We start from the raw sequence: 21988 nt of genomic DNA, 5'->3' as shown, positions 1-21988 counted from the left end.
TTCTTATCTGTAATAATATTATACATGTGTCTGCAAATATTTGTCTTCATATTGAGATGGCGTGAACTGTTAGATAACATTTGAAAGTAGCCCATCATCTACAAGAATTATCACCTAAAATTAACAAATAATTCAAGAAAAGAATCTTAAGTCTTTCTCATCAAGATATAGCCAGTACTGACCAATTCTTAGTATATATTCACAAAAGATATTTTCGTAATTTTTTTGTAAACCGTTAATTATGCTGAATATAAATGGCGACCTTTTATAAAATAGGAAACTGCTAAGTTGAATGAATTCATGTACTATTTTTGGAAAAACGAATACATGTAGAGTGAGATGCATATTTTGATGTTAGAAACGATATATACCATTGTTGAATGGACTTTTAAAATGATATTTTAATGTATTATATTTATTTTTAGAATGTCTTTTGGGATTAAAGTACTCTTTAATAATAGTATACAAGATGTTTAACACGAATTTATATATTGTTTAATTGTTCATTTACTTATCTATTTAGGGCTAATATTATACATGCTATTGGACGTACTAGTAAATGTTTATTTCCAACAATGGACTACAGCCCTATTGTCATCCTATGGAGCCCAATTTATCATAGTCCTATCATAGGTAGGGAACATACTTCTCCCATTGTAAAAATAAGACATGTTCTAAATCCCTAAGCTCAAAAACCGTCTTACGCTCTAAATTATCTAATCTTTAAACTGAGTTTACTCAGACGAAATGATTTTGAGTATTCTGCACGTTTGAGTACGTCTGCCAACAATGTGAGTGTTGACAACATTATGACTAAAGAATTTACAACTTCATAAGAGCAAAAAGCCAAACCAAATTGAATGATGAAATGATTGTTTAATAAAATATTTCCGTCAATTATTTGAGCAGATATTTATTTTAGTTCAACGAACTTACATCATAATTTTTCATATACTTCAAAACAACATATTGGGCAAATAATTATATATTTTTTGCAAAATTGTTAAAAAAAGCTTCACAAAGGCTAATAATTGGCCAATTAATTTAATAATAAGCAAAAAATCATACTAATTATTATATTTTAAAGTGACCGCAACACGAGTTATTAAATAAAAACCAATTTACAAATTCATACGAATATAACGGTAAAATACACAAGAACAAAAAATACCAGGATATATATCACGTAGTTAAATTAATTGAAATATGGAAAGAGTTTAAATGTTATAAACTAAAGTACTGGTCGAATATAAGAGATTTGGTTTAGTCTTTTGGAACAAAAGTGGTTTTTTGAAGCTGAAGATTGAAGGCGAAAGTTGTCCTGGTTGGGTATAAATTAGTAAAAGAGTTCAGTGTATTATTACTTATCACCATCCTCAATCAGAATCAAGCACATTTGAGAATAGATTCTTGTAAAACAGAATACATTCGATGTCAGACTATTTTCCTATCTGGACCAGTTTCTTAAAAGTGTTAACGATGCTGCTTTTGTGTTAACTACCCTTTACTGCACTACAAGAATAAATTGTTTGATATTTTTTTCTGTATTCTGCATGAGTGTTACCCAAGAGTTACAATATTTATTAATATCAGAGTCAAGTCTGCCCTCATCTCTCTTTGCGATGCTCTTGATTTTCAGACTGACAGCCCGTACCTACTATACCTCTTAGGATTTCACTCTGGATCCATATGGAAATATGTATTCGTCGCAGTTATTTCCACAAAAAAGCTAAGTCATCACCTTCTGTCTATAAAACTACCAGCCTACTAAGTTCCATTTCCAAGCTTGCTGAAAGAGCAATTCTTTATGCTCTTAACGATTTTACGAAGACAAACAATATCATTCCAGATTAGCAATGAGGGTTTCGCGCCAAACACTCAGTCGTTCATCAGGTCCATCGCCTGACCGCAAAAATCAATTGTGCTTTTGACCAACGTGAAAGACTTGGAGCGGTGTTCTTGGACCTAACCAAAGCCTTTAACCAAGTTTGGCATGAGGGCTTAGTGATGAAATGCATTCGATTAGGTCTACCCAATAACCTAACCGCTCTTATAAAAACATTTCTGTCAGGACGATCGTTCCAGGTGAAGATTAAAGATATTCTCTCTTTAAGTTTTGCACCGAGCATTTCGCGTCTTAAAATCGAGAACGCAGAAATCCCATTGCCAGAAGAAGCGACCTATCTCGGTCTTGTCTTTGATCGCAAATTTAGGTGGGTTCTATACGGCTCGAACGTCTATCTAAAATACGTCTCACCTAGCCAGATGGAACGTCCTCAAGTTTTCAGAACAAAAGCATCAGGAAAATAAACAATGCCCCCTGGTTCGTCAGGAATAATTATATTCTTAGAGAAACAGACGTCCCTCAAGTTCACGATGATTTTATATCCGAGCTCTACTCGAAATATTTCTCCATTTTTCGTCTCTCGGGCAATAGATGTATTACCGATCTGGTCGATATTTTAGGCCAATAACTCATTCGGCTCTTCGTGGCCTTATTCACAGCCGACACTTCCCCGCCGTGCTCTAACTCCAAATGGTCTCAACCTTCTCCGGCGAACGATTAACTCAGGTATCGCAAGCTGCGTGGTGTGATAACGACACAATATCGTTGCCTGGCCATTCTGCCTGTTAACGGTGTTACCGGCTACGGGTACTCTCCTTACTAACAGTAAATAGTATGAGTTAGGGTCATTGGATCAGCTGATAGGGTGGGGTTGAGTGGGTAGCCCAGAGTGGGCAGTCTCCATATAGCCAATCTAACTAGCTTATTCCTGCATCTGGGGTTCCTGGGTCTCCCCAATCAGGTATACGTAACAGGATTCCTCTTCCCGGTTTCAGGCCAAAAAAAAAGATTTGACTTTTAACATAACATTTGTAACATTTTATTTCGCCGTTTGCATTTAAACCCAATCAACATTTTATGGTAAGTTTTTCGCTATCAAAAATGGCTCGAGCCAATATATTCAGAATGTGAGATAAGTTGGCATGTTCATAAAATAAAACATAATAACAAGCTAACATTGATTACTGAGCTTTAAAATTAACACGCCTATTATCCTTCGCAAATATTTGAAAGTATATAAAATCATACTGCAGAAGCTAAGACTATAAATGATTATATAAACAAAATAATAAAACAAGTCATATGAGTTGTTAAAAAATGGATTATATTAAATATATATAGTTTGATCTGACTTGAAGCTACCTACCTACTAAATTAAAAAAGCAATTCTTATGTACTGTACAATATTTATTATTTCCTATAAAAAGTAGTGATATGTGTATGGGAAACAACAAATTTTATAATTATTATTCAACTAATTTTTAACTAGCAATCACCCACACCCAAACTGGTAAATAGTCAATAGTTACTTTATGTTAAAACATAGTCATAAAAACATCAAATAACAAGTGACATTTTATAAATGGTAATAATCAATAACCAAAATTGTTTATATCATTACAACCATTAAAACGAATGGTCCAACGTTTGGAACCGTCAAATTATCTGTTAAAGGTCGAATAAGTAAACTGGAATCGCACTTTTTTTGAATGGGTATATCTCGAATTTAACATATAACATTGGTGGGAGGACGAATCTTCTTCAATATAAATTAAAAATCGCTGGTCATATATTTATCAGAATATTATTCGTTATCTGACGATTCATACTAAAAGCATCATGAAAATTGTAAGTAATTTTAAAAAATTGGTGCTCTGTGAAGGTTTTACTAAACTTTTTTTTGTCAGGTTTTCGCCTTGTTCGCCCTTGTGGCTGTTGTTGTTGCTGCTCCCGGTAACTTGGACAAAGAAGCTTCCGTCTTGAGATACGACAGTGACAACATTGGTGTTGATGGATATAACTACGCGTCAGTATTTTAAAAATAATCGTGTGCCTGAAAGACTAAAAGAAATGTTGATATTTCAGAGTCGAAACTAGCAACGGGATCAACTTGCAAGAACAAGGACAGTTGGCTAACGCTGGATCCGAGAATGAAGCCATCCAAGTTCGCGGTTCCTTCAGTTATGTTGGTGCCGATGGAGTCACCTACACTGTCAACTACGTAGCTGATGAAAACGGTTTCCAACCCCAAGGTGCTCATCTTCCCGTAGCTCCATCGAAATAATTTATGATTCCTTAATGTTACTGGCTGTTTCTCTGTACATAAAATAAAGAAAAAATAAGTAATTTTTTATTGTTTAATTATTACATTGTTACTAGTCAATTCCGAATAACCTACAATTTGTGTTTATGATCTTTATGAACTTAAATCTAGATATATAACTAGGAGGACCCATCGGCAATATCTCAGTCGCTGGTGAAATAATATTTGTACATGTCACTGCTGTATTTTTTTATATGCACCTCACTACACGACACTACACAAGATCAAATGGTTTGATTTTTTTGAGTCTGTGTCCTGTTCTGATGGTATCCAAAAGCCGCAATACTTCAATATGCTCATGAGAATGGAGTCTTTCCTCATGCTCCTTGCAATTCTCTTGATTTATTCACTGACTGTAGGTATCCGAAGGTCTCGATCTAGGTAATCAGTCTTATAGTATTTGGGTGCGCCCACAATACCTCTCAGGACTTTGTTCTGAAAAATGTGTATTTTACTTATGTTACCATTTGGAAAACATCCCCATAATTGAACTCCGTATGTCCATATAAGTTTCAGTATTTGCGTATATAACAGCAATTTATTATGTACTGATAATTGTGATTTTCTGTTTTTTCTTTTCTTCTTTATATGTTCTTTCCAGCGAAGTTTTCCATCAAAATTCACTCCGAGATATATAGCGTTGTTGCTATATAGAATGATAGTATTATTTAATTTTATAGGTACTTGTACGGTCTGAGTGAATGTGGACTGCGCACGCACAGTTTTACTTCCGTTAATTTTTATTTTCCAAGCTTGTGTCCAATTATTAATATTATCCCTTGCCTGTTGTAATTTTCGTGAGGCTTCTTCACTATTGTCTCCGACAGCTATAATCGCAGTATCATCATCATCGTAATATTCTCCATTTGTGGTATATCACAAGTGTAGAGTAGATAAAGCATTAGCCTCAGTACACTTTGGGAACATTAAAACTTGTTGAAAAATATTTAAAATATTAAAAATATTGGTAAAAACAGTGCTGTTCAGAAGATTATTAAAAGAAAAATTGAAGACAAAGTCGATACTCGATATACAATAATAATTTTATAGCTCTAAGTTGTCCGGGCGGGATAATAGCCACGTCCATCTATGTTTGTTTCTTCAGGAGAAAATTGTTATATGGCGTGATCGATATGGCACTGGGTTAAACAAAAATAGTAGTGGCAATGTTTAATAGGCGATATGACGAATGCAAAATTTATTATTAAGAATTTAGTTTATGTTTTAACAGAATTTTGGATTAGAGGTATCGTATGTACGGTCTGTGACTTGTTGAAAGTCTCCAATTTTTTCAGTTAAATGGAATAACTATCAAGTAAATTAAAAGTTTTATTTTAAATACTGCTATTTTCATAACTCATTTATCTTATAATTCGATTTATACTAATACCAAATTTATTTATCGTTATTTAATTATATTACTATATATCTATATATGAATTAAATGCCTGGAGAAAAAAAATTAATTTTTCAATCCCATTTTAAATGTTAGTTGCTATATAACACGAATATATTAAAATTCTATCGGCTTTTAATGGAGATGCGAGAATGTAAATATAAAATATCACATTTAAAATATTGTTATTTTAATATTGTTCTGAAGTGATGTTGAAATAATTTGCAAACAAAATTGGGTTATAAAACTCATAAAATTCCTCGACAAAATAACATTTTCGGATTCTAGAATAACATTTTTAGGGTTATTTTGTTAGATTCTCTATTTCATTAAGATTAACCTTGTACATTTTAAGTTATGTATTATAAGTTCTTAATTAATATGTAAAGTACATAAGGGATGAAAACATTTTTTCTTAAGATTACGTTTTAGTAACTTGTTATATTATCTCATTACAGTTGACTGATTGAATTTCAGTCGATTGGTTTTTATTCTAACTCAAGTTGAATATATTATTGATAATATTTTAACTGAAATAACTCAATAACCCGTAATATATCTGATTGCATTTTTCAATAGTTAAACAGGCTTCACAGCGTCGCCATTTTACCTTTAATTTAATTTATTTATTTTGCAAAAAGACTGGGTATGTCCCCGTTCTGTTCACTAATTGGCACAACTATCCTCTATATAGATACGGAGTTTGAACATCATCTGTCTTTTAATTTATTTGTAGTATTCACTTTGGTCTATTCATCTCCAGTGTGTTTTGCCATGGTTATAATTGTTAAATATATCGAACAAAGAGGTTTTACTATATTTTAAAAATGCAATGCTTTGTAGCAATTCGCCGAAAATTATTATGAAGGTGGATCGATCATATTAAAACACGTATAACAACACTATACTATTTTAACTATTTTATTTTACTCAAAGAACTGGCGACTGTTGAACGGCAAGTACAAAAGAATACTAAAGGTTTAAATCTACTCTAACATAAACCAAATACCTATATATAGACGTCACAATCATCACACCATTCAACTTGAGATGTCTTGACAGTCTTTTTCCTTTGATGCACTTCAAATTCAAATATGATCGAGTTAACCATCAACGTCTTCAGCTGACGATAACATCGAAGGAAATTGACGAACACACAAATTACCAATCCGAAGTTCCCATTTTTAGAGTACATACATATCTAAAAAGGCTTCAAAATTCAAAGTCGATTATGTTTAGCTAACCAAAACATTATTTCATAATTTGAGAGCTTTACATAAGGCCATAAGGCCTTGTTAATAAATATTTCAATTATATATATATATATATATATATATATATATATATATATATGTATGTATTTATTATAACCATTTCAATTGTTTCGTATTTAATTGAAACCAGTTAATATTTAACATAAGTTTTAATAAAAAATCAATTAAAATAAGATAAAGCAAACATTAACCTTTATTCTAAAACCTCACCTTCAAAGAAAAAAATAGTAACACTGTCGATGATATTTAAAAATCCATAAATTACTAACTATTTTCTTTGGATATAAAGTAAGATAACATGCATCAATATATAAGATAGAAATTTTAATTTTAAATACACGAAAACACGAACTAAAAAAACATGTTGTGTATATATAGAAATAGAAAAAAAATTGCATATTTAATTTATGGTGTTGGCGGAATTCGTTGTTATAGAAGTTAAAGGGTTAGTTTAAAAATATCATATGTATATAGCAATACCATCATCTTGGAATGTCCTTTAGCTAAGCTCCGGTATAACATTAATTATCAATAAGTCAGTAAATTGAGAAGTCCCTGGTCTCACACATAGATGGCGTTACTAAAATTAAGTCCATACGTTTTTTAGTTAGACCTAACCCTCGAAAAATGTCTATAAATTTTACAGCTGTCGGATTATTAGTCTGTGAATTATAGCATTTTGAGTGAAACAACTTTTGTTATTTAAAAAAAAATGGCTAAAAATGAATTTCGCGTATTGATAAAGTATTAGGTTTTGAAGGGAAAATAGAGTTGAAGCAAAAACTTCAACTGAGATCAAACTCAGATCTGAAAAGAATGCTGCGAAGAAATTTTCGTCGAATGAAGAGGTGATCCCCGAAACTGAGGTCCATTCTGAAGCAAAGGACAAATCGTACTACAAAAGTGGTATCAAAAAGTTGGAGGGTCTCTATAATCAGTGTATCACTCTTGAAGGCAATTATGTTGAATAAAAAAAAATTGCCAAAAAAAATGTATTTTAATATGGTAGGCCGGGGACTTTTAAATCTAAAATAACTGGGCTATAGTACAGTATATTATGTTGAACCAAAACTTTTAGTACAAAACTTAAAATGGTTAATTATGTTTCCAAATTTATATTAATTCTCCTTGCATATAATGCTTTTATGCTAAAGTATTAACCTCATTACCTCATACTCATAATTCAAGGCAATAAATCTACGTTTGCCTCAGCAGAAGGAATGAATTACGATATAGTAATATTTTCAGTATAATAATTTAATAGATAATTATTCATTAACATAATTAACCACACTAGTTCACTAGCTTAGCTACTAAATGATAAAATTAGCACAAAGGCTGATTATAACCAATTAAAAAATATAAGTTGTCGTTACAACATTAAAAAACTCTTCAATCTGTAAAAGACATGGATTTAAATGTTTAGCGTTAGAGGAAAATGGTAAAATAATTAAATCAATATTTAGATTTTTCTGGATTGTTTAATATGTACAAGAAACTTAACAATAATCAAAAATCGTTAATTATTTGGATGGAGCAACTGGAAGATGGGCCCCTTGTGGTTGGAAACCATTTTCGTCAGCTACGTAGTTGACGGTGTAGGTAATTCCATCAGCACCAACATAGCTGAAGGAACCGCGAACTTGGATGGCTTCGTTTTCAGATCCAGCGTTAACCAATTGTCCTTGTTCTTGTAGATTGATACCGTTGCTGGTTTCAACACTGAAATATCACTGCCGTTAGTTAAAATCCTTTGGTGAATCTGTTCGTTATACTAACGCGTAGTTGTAACCGTCAACTCCAATATTGTCACTGTCATATCTCAAGACGGTGGCTTCCTTGTCCAAGTTACCGGGGGCAGCTACAGCTACAGCCACAAGGGCGAATAAAACAGCAACCTGCCAATGATAAACCGTATAAGTAAATTATTTAAAAATATTTTTTTAACTTACTACTTTCATGATGAGTATTAGATGTATCAGTTGTCCACAACCAAATGTAAATTCAGATATTGGTCATTCGAAATATATACCGAAGAAGATCCACCCCTCCCACTACACTGGCCATCGAAGAAGAACCACGATTAAAAAAAATCCTGCGACTAGTTTACGTCTACGACCTTTAGCAGGTACATTTTGCCTAATAATAACGTTATGATATTTTTCTCATTGTATAACGATTGTATACTACAACGGATTGTAAAGGATCGTCTAGCAATAATTATAGAAAAAACCAAGTAAGATCATTAATAAACAATATTTTTGAATTTAAAAACATTTAATATTAATTTGGTTATTTTCGGAATATAACTGTATTCCTAAGATTACTTAGTATTGCATATTCATAAATATCAATTATTTTTACTTTGCATAATAATTATTAATAGTTTCATAAATGAATACGTCTCACCAATATTTAATCATAATTTATTTTACGTTAAAATTTTACGTATTAAAATGTTATCCTATAGTTCTATATTGTTACTCGATTTATTTATTAAAAGTGCTAAATAATTTAATAGCAATATCTGATCATCACCGGTAATAAAAAGCAACTCTGAATAATATTTTTAGTTTTGATGCAGGAATCTATTGAGAACATAAAGAATCTCTTCATCTTTCTTAACTGCATAATCAGATCCTGTTCATACGTCACTTTCACGCAATAACAATATGATTCTTCAGAGACAGAGTTTAAAAATTTCAAATTGACGGTTAGAGCTCGTTTATTATTTTTTCAAGTTTATAAGTTTCAATATTCATTTGTTATATATTTGTTCTATATATAAATATATAGATTCATATTTCAAGATTTCATATTTGTATTACGTTTCGTATAACAACATACCAAAATGTTAAATAAAATGAAATTGTATTTCTTTTTCGTATCTTTTGCTCGAAATCATTTTCGAGGCACAAGATGAGTAAAACAGTGCTAGTGTACACGTTAAGATCAAAGCAGTTTGACATATTAGTGATTTTTTGAATAAAAGATTCGTGTTTAATAAAAAAACGTTTTATTTTAGTTTTATTTTATTTTAGACCATTGAGATTACGCCCATGTAGTATCCTAGTAGAACAACAGTTTTAACTAGATATATGCTCTGCCCCCAAAGCTCTCAAAATATATGTTCAAAAAAGCTTAACAATTGAATGGAACCTAAGAGATTTTAATATGAAAATCGCTAGTTTTTCTGTTTTTTTTTTAGTTATTTAGGATAACATTAATCGTTGACCAAGAACTGCCCATTTTGTAAATTTTACTGAATAAAAAAATATTTAATTTGAGAGGTTTAAAGACCTACGAATTTGTGTGCACCATGGGTGTTGCATTAGATAACAAAATAAGAAAAACGTCTTCAAATATGACTTCTAAATGAACTAAGAGATTGAATTGAAAAATATTTTAACATTTCTGACACATTTTGAAATTTTTTTCAACAAACCAAGAAGTAATAGCTGTAGGATTTTGTAGGATATCCAATATAGTAAACCACTACAGTGATAGGGTCTATAAATTGGAAGAAAATTGCAATAAATTTTATTGAAATTTAAAAATAAAATTATTTCTAAAAATATAAATTCCTTTTCTGGTTTCCTGTTTGAATTCCTTAGTAAATATCAACAGATTTTATATAATTAACAGAAATATATATAAATATATATATGACAATATTTTTAGTTCAAACCTATTGTAATCAATGTAATGATTTAATCAAATCATTGTCATACTGTATTACAATGCTATATATACCACTTCCCTCCTGAAGAAATGATCAAAGGGATATATGTGGTCGTTGTCTCATCTGTACAGCTTACTTTGTAATATAGTTAAATTGTTTGTGGCTTTATACCAATAATCTATGACTGAGCCACTGACCTATTGCAGTCCAATTTTAGCTTCTTCTTAATTCCAGTAGATTATGTTATTAAGAGCAACTTCAATCCGTTTTTGGTGGTTTTACACCCTGAACAGCTATGTTTCTTCCAGGCATTCACGGAATAGAGGTGTTTTTCAAAATATGGCTGTTTTCTAATTGTAATATTTTCTGACTTTTCTTGAGTATGACAAGTGTACATCAGACAGATGAACAGCTTTATAGCTTTTCCCCGAAATCCCAAACATTGCATCAAATATGAAACACCACACCACACCAAAAATAAAAACTTTTAATTTACGTAAAGAAGTAGTGAACTGTTGATTCAATGGCATAGACAACATTGCTCTTTCTTATCCTACCATTTATGTAAACGAACCTATATAACCCTTATAACGCAAGCACATCACTATTCATATATTTAATACATAAATATGAAAACCTGTTGTTCTAATATTGCAACCCGATTAGAAAACTCTATTAGTAATTATGTCAAATAATATCAGAAATGTACAAATATAGTATTATGGGAAAAATTTTTCATAACATATAAATTGAACGTCCTAAATCATTGTGCACTATTTTCTCGAAAGCAAGAATGACTGAAAAATATTTCTTTATTATCACTAAATAATTTATTGTTAAAGTAGCAAAATATCATCAAGAACACATCTCTTCACTCAAGAGAAACAAATTTTATTGAGAGCGAATTTTAAACACCCTAAGTTGGATTCATGGGCCTTAATTTCCAATAATTCAACATTTGGTTTTCAATTGCTGAATGATTATAACTTTGGCACTCTTTCGTGTACGATTGCGAGGACTTGGAATAATAGAAAAAAACTATTTTAATTTTAGTGTGTATTACTATGTACAGAAACTTAACAAGCAAAATCAATCACAATTTATTTAGATGGGGCCACTGGTAAATGGGCACCTTGTGGTTGGAAACCGTTCTCATCAGCTACATATTGGACGGTGTAGGTAACTCCATCGGCACCAACGTAGCTGAAGGAACCGCGTACTTGAATGGCTTCGTTTTCGGATCCAGCATTGACCAATTGTCCTTGTTCTTGTAAGTTGATTCCGTTGCTGGTCTCAACACTAAAACATCGACATAATTTTAGAGAAAGCAAATCGTTTGATTTAAAATACTGACGCGTAGTTGTAACCATCGACTCCAATGTTGTCACTCTCGTATCTCAAGACGGAAGCTTCCTTGTCCAAGTTACCGGGAGCAGCAACAGCGACAGCCACAAGGGCGAATAATACAGCTACCTGCAGAAAATGAAACATTTTTAACACCACAATTTAACAAGCAACGATATTCACTTACAACTTTCATGATGATTGAAACGTTTATTTGCTGTGTTACCTGTGCAAATGTCATAGGTTCATCTACGATCAGTCCGAATATATACCGAAGATGTTTCATCCCTTCCAATGTTTCATGAATCTGTCGAAAAAGAAACGCCTATTGAATATTCTTCACTATTCTAAATTATTTCTTCGACCTTTGCGGTAAAATTTTAGCGATAGACGACATTCACTTTTTTTGCCGATGATCATTTTTCAGAGAAATGAACCTCGTTCAGCTACCACCTTAAAATGTGTATAACTATAATTTCTAGATAATGGTGATATATAACAGTTTTATTGAGCAATTATTTCGATTGTTGTGAACATCTGAAGAATATTCTACGAAATATTATTTTCAACTTTGGTTTGTCATCAGTATTTCTTCAGTGGTGCAAGTTTAGTATTAATAATTAAATTTAATAATGATCTAAGAGTTAAAATTAATTTGTGCAAATAACCAGAATATATTAAAGGTATGGTATTTAACTCCGAACATTGTTTTAGCTATTTATAATTAAACAATTAATTTAATTTGAATGAAAATATCGCTCTTATAATTTTGAATGAAAAGGGCACAATAACTGTGCTTTATTAATAATATGTGCTTTAATTGTGTTATAGTAATAAACTGCACTGGTGTGTTTTTAAGGGTATTTTTACAACAAAATTTGATTAAATAAGGTTAATTGTCGTCTATAATAGTTAGCTTTAACAGCATCTTTAAACTTGAGTAGATATGCCATATATATATATATATATATATATATATATATATATATATATATATATATATATATATATATATATATATACATTATATATATACATTACTAAACATATAACTTATTTTCTGTAAGTGATAAAAATACCTCTAGCATTTTAAATCCATTTTTAGTACAGAATACTTTATTATAGTTATGTCTTTAAGATTTAAAGATATAATTAATAACAGAGAATATGTAATTTTAAAAATAGTATTTTTAGTCCTTTTTAATTAATCTATGTATTCATAATTTTTACTAATTGATTAAAATTAATATTTTCTTAATATAAAACTAAATTATACATTGGTAAATTAAATAAATTTCATCTAATGAAAATTTTGACTTTATATAAATTTTAACCAAAAAATATTTTAATTTTTCATCATGTGAATAATTTTTCATTTTGTTTATTCATCAAACAGGCTTTTTCATTAAATAATATCCTGTAATATAACAAAATCTACAATCTGAACAAACAATATTTCAAATTCAGTAAGTAATTCCGTATAAAATTTCTGTGCAATAATTGCAGATCTCTAAGAAGCTAAAGACTTGCACTAATATTAACGTGTACAATAGTACCACGCAATGCCTTTATGAGGCACCATACTACCACCGATTAAGACGTTTCCTCTTGAGTTGTCTTAGCAGAAGATGTCTGTTCATGACTCTTCACAAATTTCCTAATAACTTGGCGAATGGTGACCATTTTCATAATTATCTTTGAAGGACCACGGAGCGTTCTCAACACTTTGTCCTGAAAGCACTGAATCCAAATAAATCTTAGCACAATCTCATATACCATTGTACACCGACAGGATATTACATTTTAATATTACTTATTATAACAAGGGAGTGTTGATTTCCTTTATTTGTAAAGTTTACGCGGACAGATTTATTTACATTTCATTTGATTCTCCATTGTTTGGTTAGTTTTGTTTACTCACTCTTGTAATTTCATGAGTATTTCTTTATTATTTTTACCTGCAGCCTTTATAGCCGCAAAATTAGTAATTAATTCCGAGTAGGCATCTTCATATTTAACCCTGAAATCTCTATCGGACATATAAGACATTCATAATTCTGCGAACTGTTCGGGCAACATCTTGTCTAATTTATAATTAAGTTCATCATTGTAAGTCTAACAGAACAAACAATTATTTCATCCTAAAACTTTAATAAGTCTGTGATTCTGTGAATTTAATATATAGCTGAGTGATTTTCTCTGAAGCTAACTTTGCAATAATCCATTTATTTTTATTTTAACCAATATACTACATAATAGATTAAAGTTTACTTAAATTATAATTTAACCTTATTATATAATGGATTAAATTTAAGTCTTTGAAAATTTTTAAATTATTGCCGAACAATTTATTATTTAAAACTTTATGATTCACTAACATTTTCCCATTTTTTAGGAGATAATATGTAAATAGATATAATTTCGCTTTCTTTAAAGTGGACTTTTTGTCGACATGCCATTGATCAAAATAAATGGTAAGTTGGGAAAAGCTGAGTAAACGGATTTAGAACTTTCTACGCTTGAATTTATTGTGACAGTTCCAATTTTCCTCACTGGTGATAATAGAATACATTTATTTTAAACATTTAAACAACATATCACAGATCTGAATCTCTTCTCAACATCCATGTGATATAATATTTTTTAAATATATTTTTATATAAATCTTCTTTTACCTATTAGGACCTACAGTTTAACGTGGGCTCCGAACCACGATCTTCGGCGTTAAGCCTACCGACTGACAAGTGACCAACTTTGGAAATCATCCCAGAAAACATCCGGTCTTACCCAGTCTGGTTACTGGCGTGATTGGGATCATATCCCTTGTCGGATATTACATTCTTGTCTAGGACAATCACAAATATTAAACAATCACAAACATAAATATAGGACCATGCCCCAGAAGGATTTGAACCCGCGGCTATCGCAACAGTAGGGGGGCCGTTCTGTCGCTTTTAGCAACTGCGCCACCAAGCCGGGTGTGGTATAATTTGTAGGGGATTTACTTTCTTATAAATTATCTCAAAAGCTCGTAGACACTTACTTATGAGCAGAAATAAATACAACAATAACTTTCTTAGTTTGCTGCGTTGTTTCTTATCTTCTAAATCAAACCATCTACTTTTAAAATGCTTTGATACGCCTTTTCTCATACATGATTACAAGTACCATAGGACACAAAATTATCTCATTAACCCGATAATTCGGATTGGAAATAACAATAACAAAGGGAATGCTATATGTAAGTTCTCTTTTGTAGTAATCCTGGACTATTTTTTTGATATTTTGTTAAATCTATTATTTATGTTCTTAGCTATCTTCATCGAATTATTGTCATATCACAAAACGACTGCTTTGAGTTTGCCAGGGACAATAAATGCCACGGCAACAAGGCCAGAATATAATAAAATTTAAATAATCTTCGAAATTAAACCTTCATATTAAAATGTTTTCAGTAAAATGTCCAAAACTAATTGCTTAAACAAATTATCAAAAGAAATACTTATAATAATCGATTCTCTCCCATCGATTCAGCTCCATTCGACCTTTAAGGACAAATTCTTGGTTACATATATACAACGTTCTCGCATTCTTTCACTTGCAATGACATTAAAAACTCATCGGTATTGTAAAATAGACGTTTTTTTTAAATTTAAATCGAGTGCTATTAAATGCTATTGGTGTAAATCGAACAAAGCCTAACACAATTATTTAGTAATATTTTCTTTTCATTTCCATATGGTGAAATATTAAAAAAAACAATATTATTCCACTGGATTAGCTGACTTGTGTAATATTTAATTTTGATTTGTTAAATATTCAAGTATATTAAATAGTTTGAAACAGATTATGAATATTTAAGATTATATATGGAAGCCATGAAAATATTTATAACCATACCAACTATAAAACACCTATAAAATCTAATTATAATTCCAAATTATGTTTAATTATTTTTCTTGGCATTCTCAAATATCGCATGTTCTAGTTGAATATGTTTCTAAATTTCCTATTCCGAAAGGCTTTTTTTATTCATTATTATAGTATCTCAATTAGAAGTTAAGTTATTTGAAGGTCATTTTAAAATAGAAATACGAATTTCTTATCAATTCTTGAAAAACGATTTTATAATGAATATTCAAATATGTTAAATATATAAGGATATTTAGTCAATAATAATATTTATAATGACATAATACTAAATATGTAAATGGAAGTTAATTTTAAAACTTATTATTATTATTTAAACATATATTCGATTATTAATTTTATTTTATATTTAATAGTATTATAGCTACGACATTTTAAAATAAAATAAAATGCATATAAAACTCTTTTATAAATTAGTAAGTCTTTAGAATAAGATTAAATCGGCTATATCTATTAGCGAAAATGCAAAGTATCAATGTGAACAAATAATAAAAACTCAACTATTAAATTTGATGGTTTTGAAATTTCTCGACATAAAATAACAGTTTTTCCATTCAGTATTATTGAGTTTTTCGATTTATACAAGCGCTAATAATGAAAAACTCAAAACAGCATTTTAAAACATTCATCACTTTTGTTGTGACGCTACTTCGTCATATTCCAAATGTCGGTTTTGGCCTCACAAATTTTAATAGTGGCGAATCCAATGTCTTCGAAGGCAATTAATTTCAATACTTACTGTATGAAGCAGCTCAAACTACCAAAAAGTTTTAGATGACTTAGAATTTGGTCAAGTAAATGTTTTTACAGATTTACAGATAATTTTATTTAGAACAGTTCCAACACAGTGGTTTCATTGCTTTCCAGACAAAAAAGAAGAGTTTCTACGAAAATCCCAAGCGAAAAATGTCATGGGTTAATGCAGGAGGCCTAGGTAGAGGTATTGCTGCAAAAAAAATCTTATCACTACTAGTTCAGATCGATGAAGCATGACTTGGCTTTTTACAGTAGAATAATGATTAGATTACATTCGGGCATCTAATATAAAGGCTGAATAACTCCATATTTACCTCTGAACCTTTATGACATTTAACATGATTAATATGACATGAGTACTAAAATTTTAATACATCTTCTGCAAATCTAAATGAAAATTATAAGTTTAAAAACAAGCAAAGTTATTTATAAGGTTAATTATTAAAAAAAATCTTTGGACTTCCTTGGCATTGACTGCTGATCAAATTGTTAATTGATAATATATTTTTAGCAAAAAATTTGAACTGACTCGAAAAATAAATAAGGATCTCACTAAAAATTAAAAAATAATAGAACTTAGATTTTTAACACAAAATAAAACATTTTAAAATAAAATATGTATCTAATAATCGTTGTAATATCTAAATAAAAATAAACAAAAAACCTTATTTAATGTATTACACGTATTTTATATTCTACTATATACACACAATTTAGCTTAATATCTACCTGAACCTATTTATCTATTTACAATATTATTTTAACTACTACCAACTTATCACTTTGAAGTCGCTGTACAGCAACAAATCAGATTTGTTTTGTTCGTAATTTGATTTTAAGAATCCAACCGATCCCAAACAGTTATGGTAGGTAATTATATTATTATTTTCGTATTTTTTGGGCTCGTTTTATAAATGCAATTAAGATATATATATATATATATATATATATATATATATATATATATATATATATATATATATATATATATATATATATTATATTACCATTAGTGCGTCTAGATGTTATGATAAACTACACTTAATTGAAATAAAAGAAAACTGTTTCAATTTTCAACTATTTAATTATTTTTATTAATATGTACAGAGAAGGCGACAAAAAATCATCTTAATTTACTTGGATGGAGCAACTGGCAAATGTGCACCTTGGGGTTGGAAACCATTCTCGTCAGCTACATAGTTGACGGTGTAGACTACACCATCAGCACCGGTGTAACTGAAGGAACCACGTACTTGGATGGCTTCATTCTCAGATCCAGCATTGACCAATTGTCCTTGTTCTTGTAAGTTGATACCATTGCTGGTTTCAACGCTATAAGATAATACAAAATGTAATTTAAACTTCAAAAAAAAACAATAAAAACACTCACGCATAGTTATATCCATCGACACCGATGTTGTCACTCTCGTATCTCAAGACGGAAGCTTCCTGGTCTGGGTTCGCAGGAGCGGCTACGGCAACAGCCACGAGGGCGAACAAGATAGCGACCTCAAGAAGAAAAACACATTAATTTTTTATAAGAAACACAACAACCACAAGTAAATTAAAGATAACTTACTACTTTCATGATGAATAAGATGCTCGTTCACAGTTGTCAAACGAAGATGATTTTTCGGCTATCAATTAGTAACTTATATTGGTCAAGACCTACCACCTCCATCGTTTATGATCTTGAACGATCGGCAAACATTAGACATTCCTAAAAATGCAAATTACAATCTGTACGACCTTTACCATTTATTTGAGTGATAATGTGACTGGTGTCTTTGCGAAATGACCACTGGCAGAGCAGACCCATCTTCATAGTCAAGGTCGTCGGAAGAGTAGTTTGATATTGCACCGGACCGAACGAGATTCGATGGTGCGTAAGAATCGAAAATAGATACAGGTCGGGCTAGAAACCTTTTGAGACGTTTCGAATTTAAATTTGTCACTATTAAGACGAGAACTAGACCTAATAACCTTGAGAGCGGAAGTTAAACTCTGACGACGACCATTTATTATGTGGCTGATTATCAATTGTTGTTTAATATTAGTTTGCCTTGGTTTGTATCTTCTTTTGTTTTATTCATTTCTCTATGGTTATAGAAGATTATACTGCTGTGATTAGAAAATAGTAAGATTTTTTAGATTACCCTTTAGGGTATACTTCACTTAAGTCAACTTTTCTTCTGGTTGAATTTAATTTCTGGCATTTTAAATCTTTAAAACAATCGATTCTAAATCAATATCCTCAATAGACTCGAAGCGATGTTATCGAAAGAGATTTTTGAGTTTAGGGGATCCAAATTTGGTATTCGCATGAAATATATTTGTTCTTTTTATCACATTATTAGGTTGTATGTAGTCTGATCACTTTTTCACTTAAGACATTTGTTGAGAAAATTTGATACAATATATATTAATCAAAATTATTAAAGCATATTTTATATTTTCCCGCATTTCTGGCATCATAATAATATAGAATCAAAAGAATGATGTTGTTGAACGGTGCCAAGTAAGCCATGCTAAATTGATGTAATCAAATAGCAATCTGAAGGTGTTATGTTAGGTGAACACGCTGGGTGTGACAGAACTGTAACAATATCGGCTTTTATGTCGATGTAAATGGCCCTCCTGGACTACCCCATAAAATTTTTTAGGCTAGAATTTCATAATTCACCACTGAAAAGACTTCCTTTTTTTGTCGAGAAAATCAATAACCGCCATTTTGGTACGTTTTTAAGTGTCATTTTCGATATCTTTCCTCATTTTGCACTTTCCCTATCCTGTGTAAAAATCTGGAAGTTGATTATTCTACTGCTAATCTGCCTGAAAGTTATTTGAGAATATGAGCTAGGTTTTCATGAAATAAGTCTCATAATTAATTATCTTCGACTTTATTTCATAATTCAGACACTTTTTTATCATTAGCATCAATATTACCAATTTTAAATCATTCAAAGCAACACTAACTAAAAGGATATAATGAAGCAGTATCCCCTTAAGTTTCTAAATGTATTTAGAATGTGTCCTTCAAACGAAACAACAAAAATAACAAATATTGTTATGAATAGGGTCGGTAAACAATGAATAACTCAATTAAACTGTATGAGAAAGTATTATTTTATCGACCTAATCATATTTGTATCTATACATCTGTATTTGTACCTCAATACATTTGTATGTGTTAATGTTACTCAAAGTTCTAAAAATATTTTCTCAGATTTTTGACTAAAATAACAGTGTGCTGTTGGAAAATTATTAGTATCCTAAAAAAAAGTATATGGAAATATGATGATGTTGAACTTCTGAGAAAAAAATGAGAATTATTTAGAATGAATAAAAATTAGAAAATTTTAAATATCAAACATAACTATATGACTCTGAATTTCTTATATAACTTAAAATGCACCAGAAATGATAATGAGAAACTAATTTATCATAAATATCATCTGAATATAAAACAAATTAATATCAATTTGAACTTTTATAAGCCTTAAAACTATAATAAACTGAACTTTAATATTCATTAGCCTTATTTTGTTATAAGGATTTATGTTGAATATGAAAAATTATTCCATGATTATGTTAGGATAATTTTAGATAATGTCCTGTGGTGGCTTTTAATATTTAATAATATTTTTAGCAATTCAGATATAAAAACACAACAATTATTTTGTTGCCTTTAGGTAAGAATAGTTTCAAATAGTTTTATACTAATTTATTAACAAATCTATCGTTAGATAGTTTTAGAATATAGTCTCTGATTTTTTACAATCTCCCTTTTCATATTATACCAAAAATCATTACAAGAAAAAGATATCATATTTATATTTTTGTTTTAGCATTTAATTGATGAATGAAGCTGATGAAGTGTAACTTTCCACCATCTTTAAAATTTCTATGTAATTTGGTACTTTCACCTTTACAGTCTTTATTTGAATTTCTATAAAGTTTGTATCTTCTATGTCCTAATTTGAGGTTCATCAAATATTTCGGCCATTAACTTTTTTATACTCAACTAGAAAGCTGAGTATTATCCTTCCTTGTTCAACGCATTGACGAACTGTTTATCATAACGTATGTAACTTGGCATGTAGGGATACTTGTATGACCTTTTCTCTGCTTAACAATGGCTTATTGATTCTATTGATATTACAAAATTCTCTCGAAGGTATACATATGGTTCGCAGTGAACTTGCATCGTTTTACTATCCCACAGGCAAATAATAATTTGTATAGATAATGTGCTGTTTTTGCTAACCAATTAAGAAGTTAACCATTCTTGAAACAATACAAACTGGTCAGAATTTGTGATATTTTCATCACTGCACATAAAGCGAATTTTAACCCAATAACTTAATAATAAACATCGAACATTTAATTTAATTTAATTCATGTTCTAAAGTCCGTTCTGTTAATTAATTTAAATATAAAATAAGTTGAAATCTTAAACATAAGAGTCAATTGAGTACTTCCATGAATATATTCGTAAACTGTGGATCAAAAAATATATCCCATGCAACAAAACTTTTTTGTTTTTATTAAGCTTTGTAATTTTTACAAACCAAAGAATGTTTAATATTTTAGGAAAAATTTCAGATTAAAATATTTAAATTAAATCAAATGTAGCAAATTTGATTTAATATGCCTATATAGATATCTTATAAATGTATTTCCTAGAGAAATCGATAAATGGAATTAAAATTCTTCAGAACTATATATTTGACCCATTCGTTGTGAAACCGGAAGTACAGAAAGAATTTTTTAAATAAATAAAGTGAGGTAAGAAATCCCTAGAATTTGTTTTATCTTATTTATAGTCCAAAGAAGCTTTAATAATAATCAGCATCATCAGCAAACAATAGTCTGACTATCTACCAATCATATTAACCCTACACATGAATAATTGCTCTGCCGCTGGTGCAGCAGGCATTCAGTTTTTCCTTTTTTACTTCAGTTTTTAGTAAAAAAGTCAGTCATTTTTCTCATCAGCACTGAAATTTGTAAATTTTATACTAAGATAGTTCTTCATTTCTGCAATAATAGGTAATTCCATAGCAGTTACGTAACCTCCTTGTGACGGAACAGTCATGATATAGCACTGATTTAACTTATTCCACTATTAAATTTGCTGCTGACTATTCCTGGTTATAACATATCTTGTTTAAGCTGGACATAATTTACAGTGATATCCTCATAATAGGCTGGAGGGTCCAAAATAAATAAATCACTTTTGGTATTAACCTATGAACAAAAGTAATCGTTTGGGACCAACTACAACAAGTCAACTCTTGGCGAAATACAGCTATTGGCATTAGTAAATCCTGGGTGTATAACTAAATTTTATTTTGAGCACTTGAAACCTAAATAATTGATCAAGATATGAGTATCTCAAGCTATATAAATACATTTTTATAAATCCGTTTCATTA

General features: G+C 30.1%; 4 protein-coding genes across 4 annotated transcripts; 1 reads left to right on the top strand and 3 right to left on the bottom strand.

Moving 5' to 3' along the window:
* The first annotated feature begins 3565 nt into the window (after positions 1-3565).
* LOC143203085 (cuticle protein CP14.6) lies at positions 3566-4190 on the top strand. Its single transcript, XM_076415202.1, has 3 exons — positions 3566-3694; positions 3754-3872; positions 3932-4190. Exons 1-3 carry the CDS (start codon positions 3686-3688, stop codon positions 4128-4130), a joined length of 327 nt encoding a protein of 108 aa, XP_076271317.1. The 5' UTR covers positions 3566-3685; the 3' UTR covers positions 4131-4190.
* A 4116-nt stretch (positions 4191-8306) lies between these two features.
* On the bottom strand, positions 8307-8903 carry LOC143203084 (cuticle protein CP14.6). The gene is made up of 3 exons (XM_076415201.1): positions 8792-8903; positions 8619-8737; positions 8307-8561 (listed from the first exon to the last, which is right to left on the bottom strand). Exons 1-3 carry the CDS (start codon positions 8798-8800, stop codon positions 8363-8365), a joined length of 327 nt encoding a protein of 108 aa, XP_076271316.1. The 5' UTR covers positions 8801-8903; the 3' UTR covers positions 8307-8362.
* Positions 8904-11559: 2656 nt separating this feature from the next.
* LOC143203083 (flexible cuticle protein 12) lies at positions 11560-12193 on the bottom strand. The gene is made up of 3 exons (XM_076415200.1): positions 12053-12193; positions 11876-11994; positions 11560-11820 (listed from the first exon to the last, which is right to left on the bottom strand). The coding sequence occupies exons 1-3, from the start codon at positions 12149-12151 to the stop codon at positions 11622-11624; spliced, it is 417 nt and encodes a 138-aa protein (XP_076271315.1). The 5' UTR covers positions 12152-12193; the 3' UTR covers positions 11560-11621.
* Positions 12194-17615: 5422 nt separating this feature from the next.
* Positions 17616-18265, bottom strand: LOC143203082 (flexible cuticle protein 12). The gene is made up of 3 exons (XM_076415199.1): positions 18131-18265; positions 17942-18060; positions 17616-17883 (listed from the first exon to the last, which is right to left on the bottom strand). Exons 1-3 carry the CDS (start codon positions 18137-18139, stop codon positions 17685-17687), a joined length of 327 nt encoding a protein of 108 aa, XP_076271314.1. The 5' UTR covers positions 18140-18265; the 3' UTR covers positions 17616-17684.
* Between the last annotated feature and the right edge of the window lie 3723 nt (positions 18266-21988).

Source organism: Rhynchophorus ferrugineus, unplaced genomic scaffold, assembly GCF_030347505.1.
Source record: "Rhynchophorus ferrugineus isolate W39M unplaced genomic scaffold, kcgeb_rfMv2 rfM9, whole genome shotgun sequence".
In the NCBI taxonomy this organism is placed as follows: Eukaryota; Metazoa; Arthropoda; class Insecta; order Coleoptera; family Curculionidae; genus Rhynchophorus; species Rhynchophorus ferrugineus.
The sequence above is the reverse complement of the archived record's forward strand: the minus strand, read 5'-3'. Positions and strand labels throughout refer to the sequence as shown.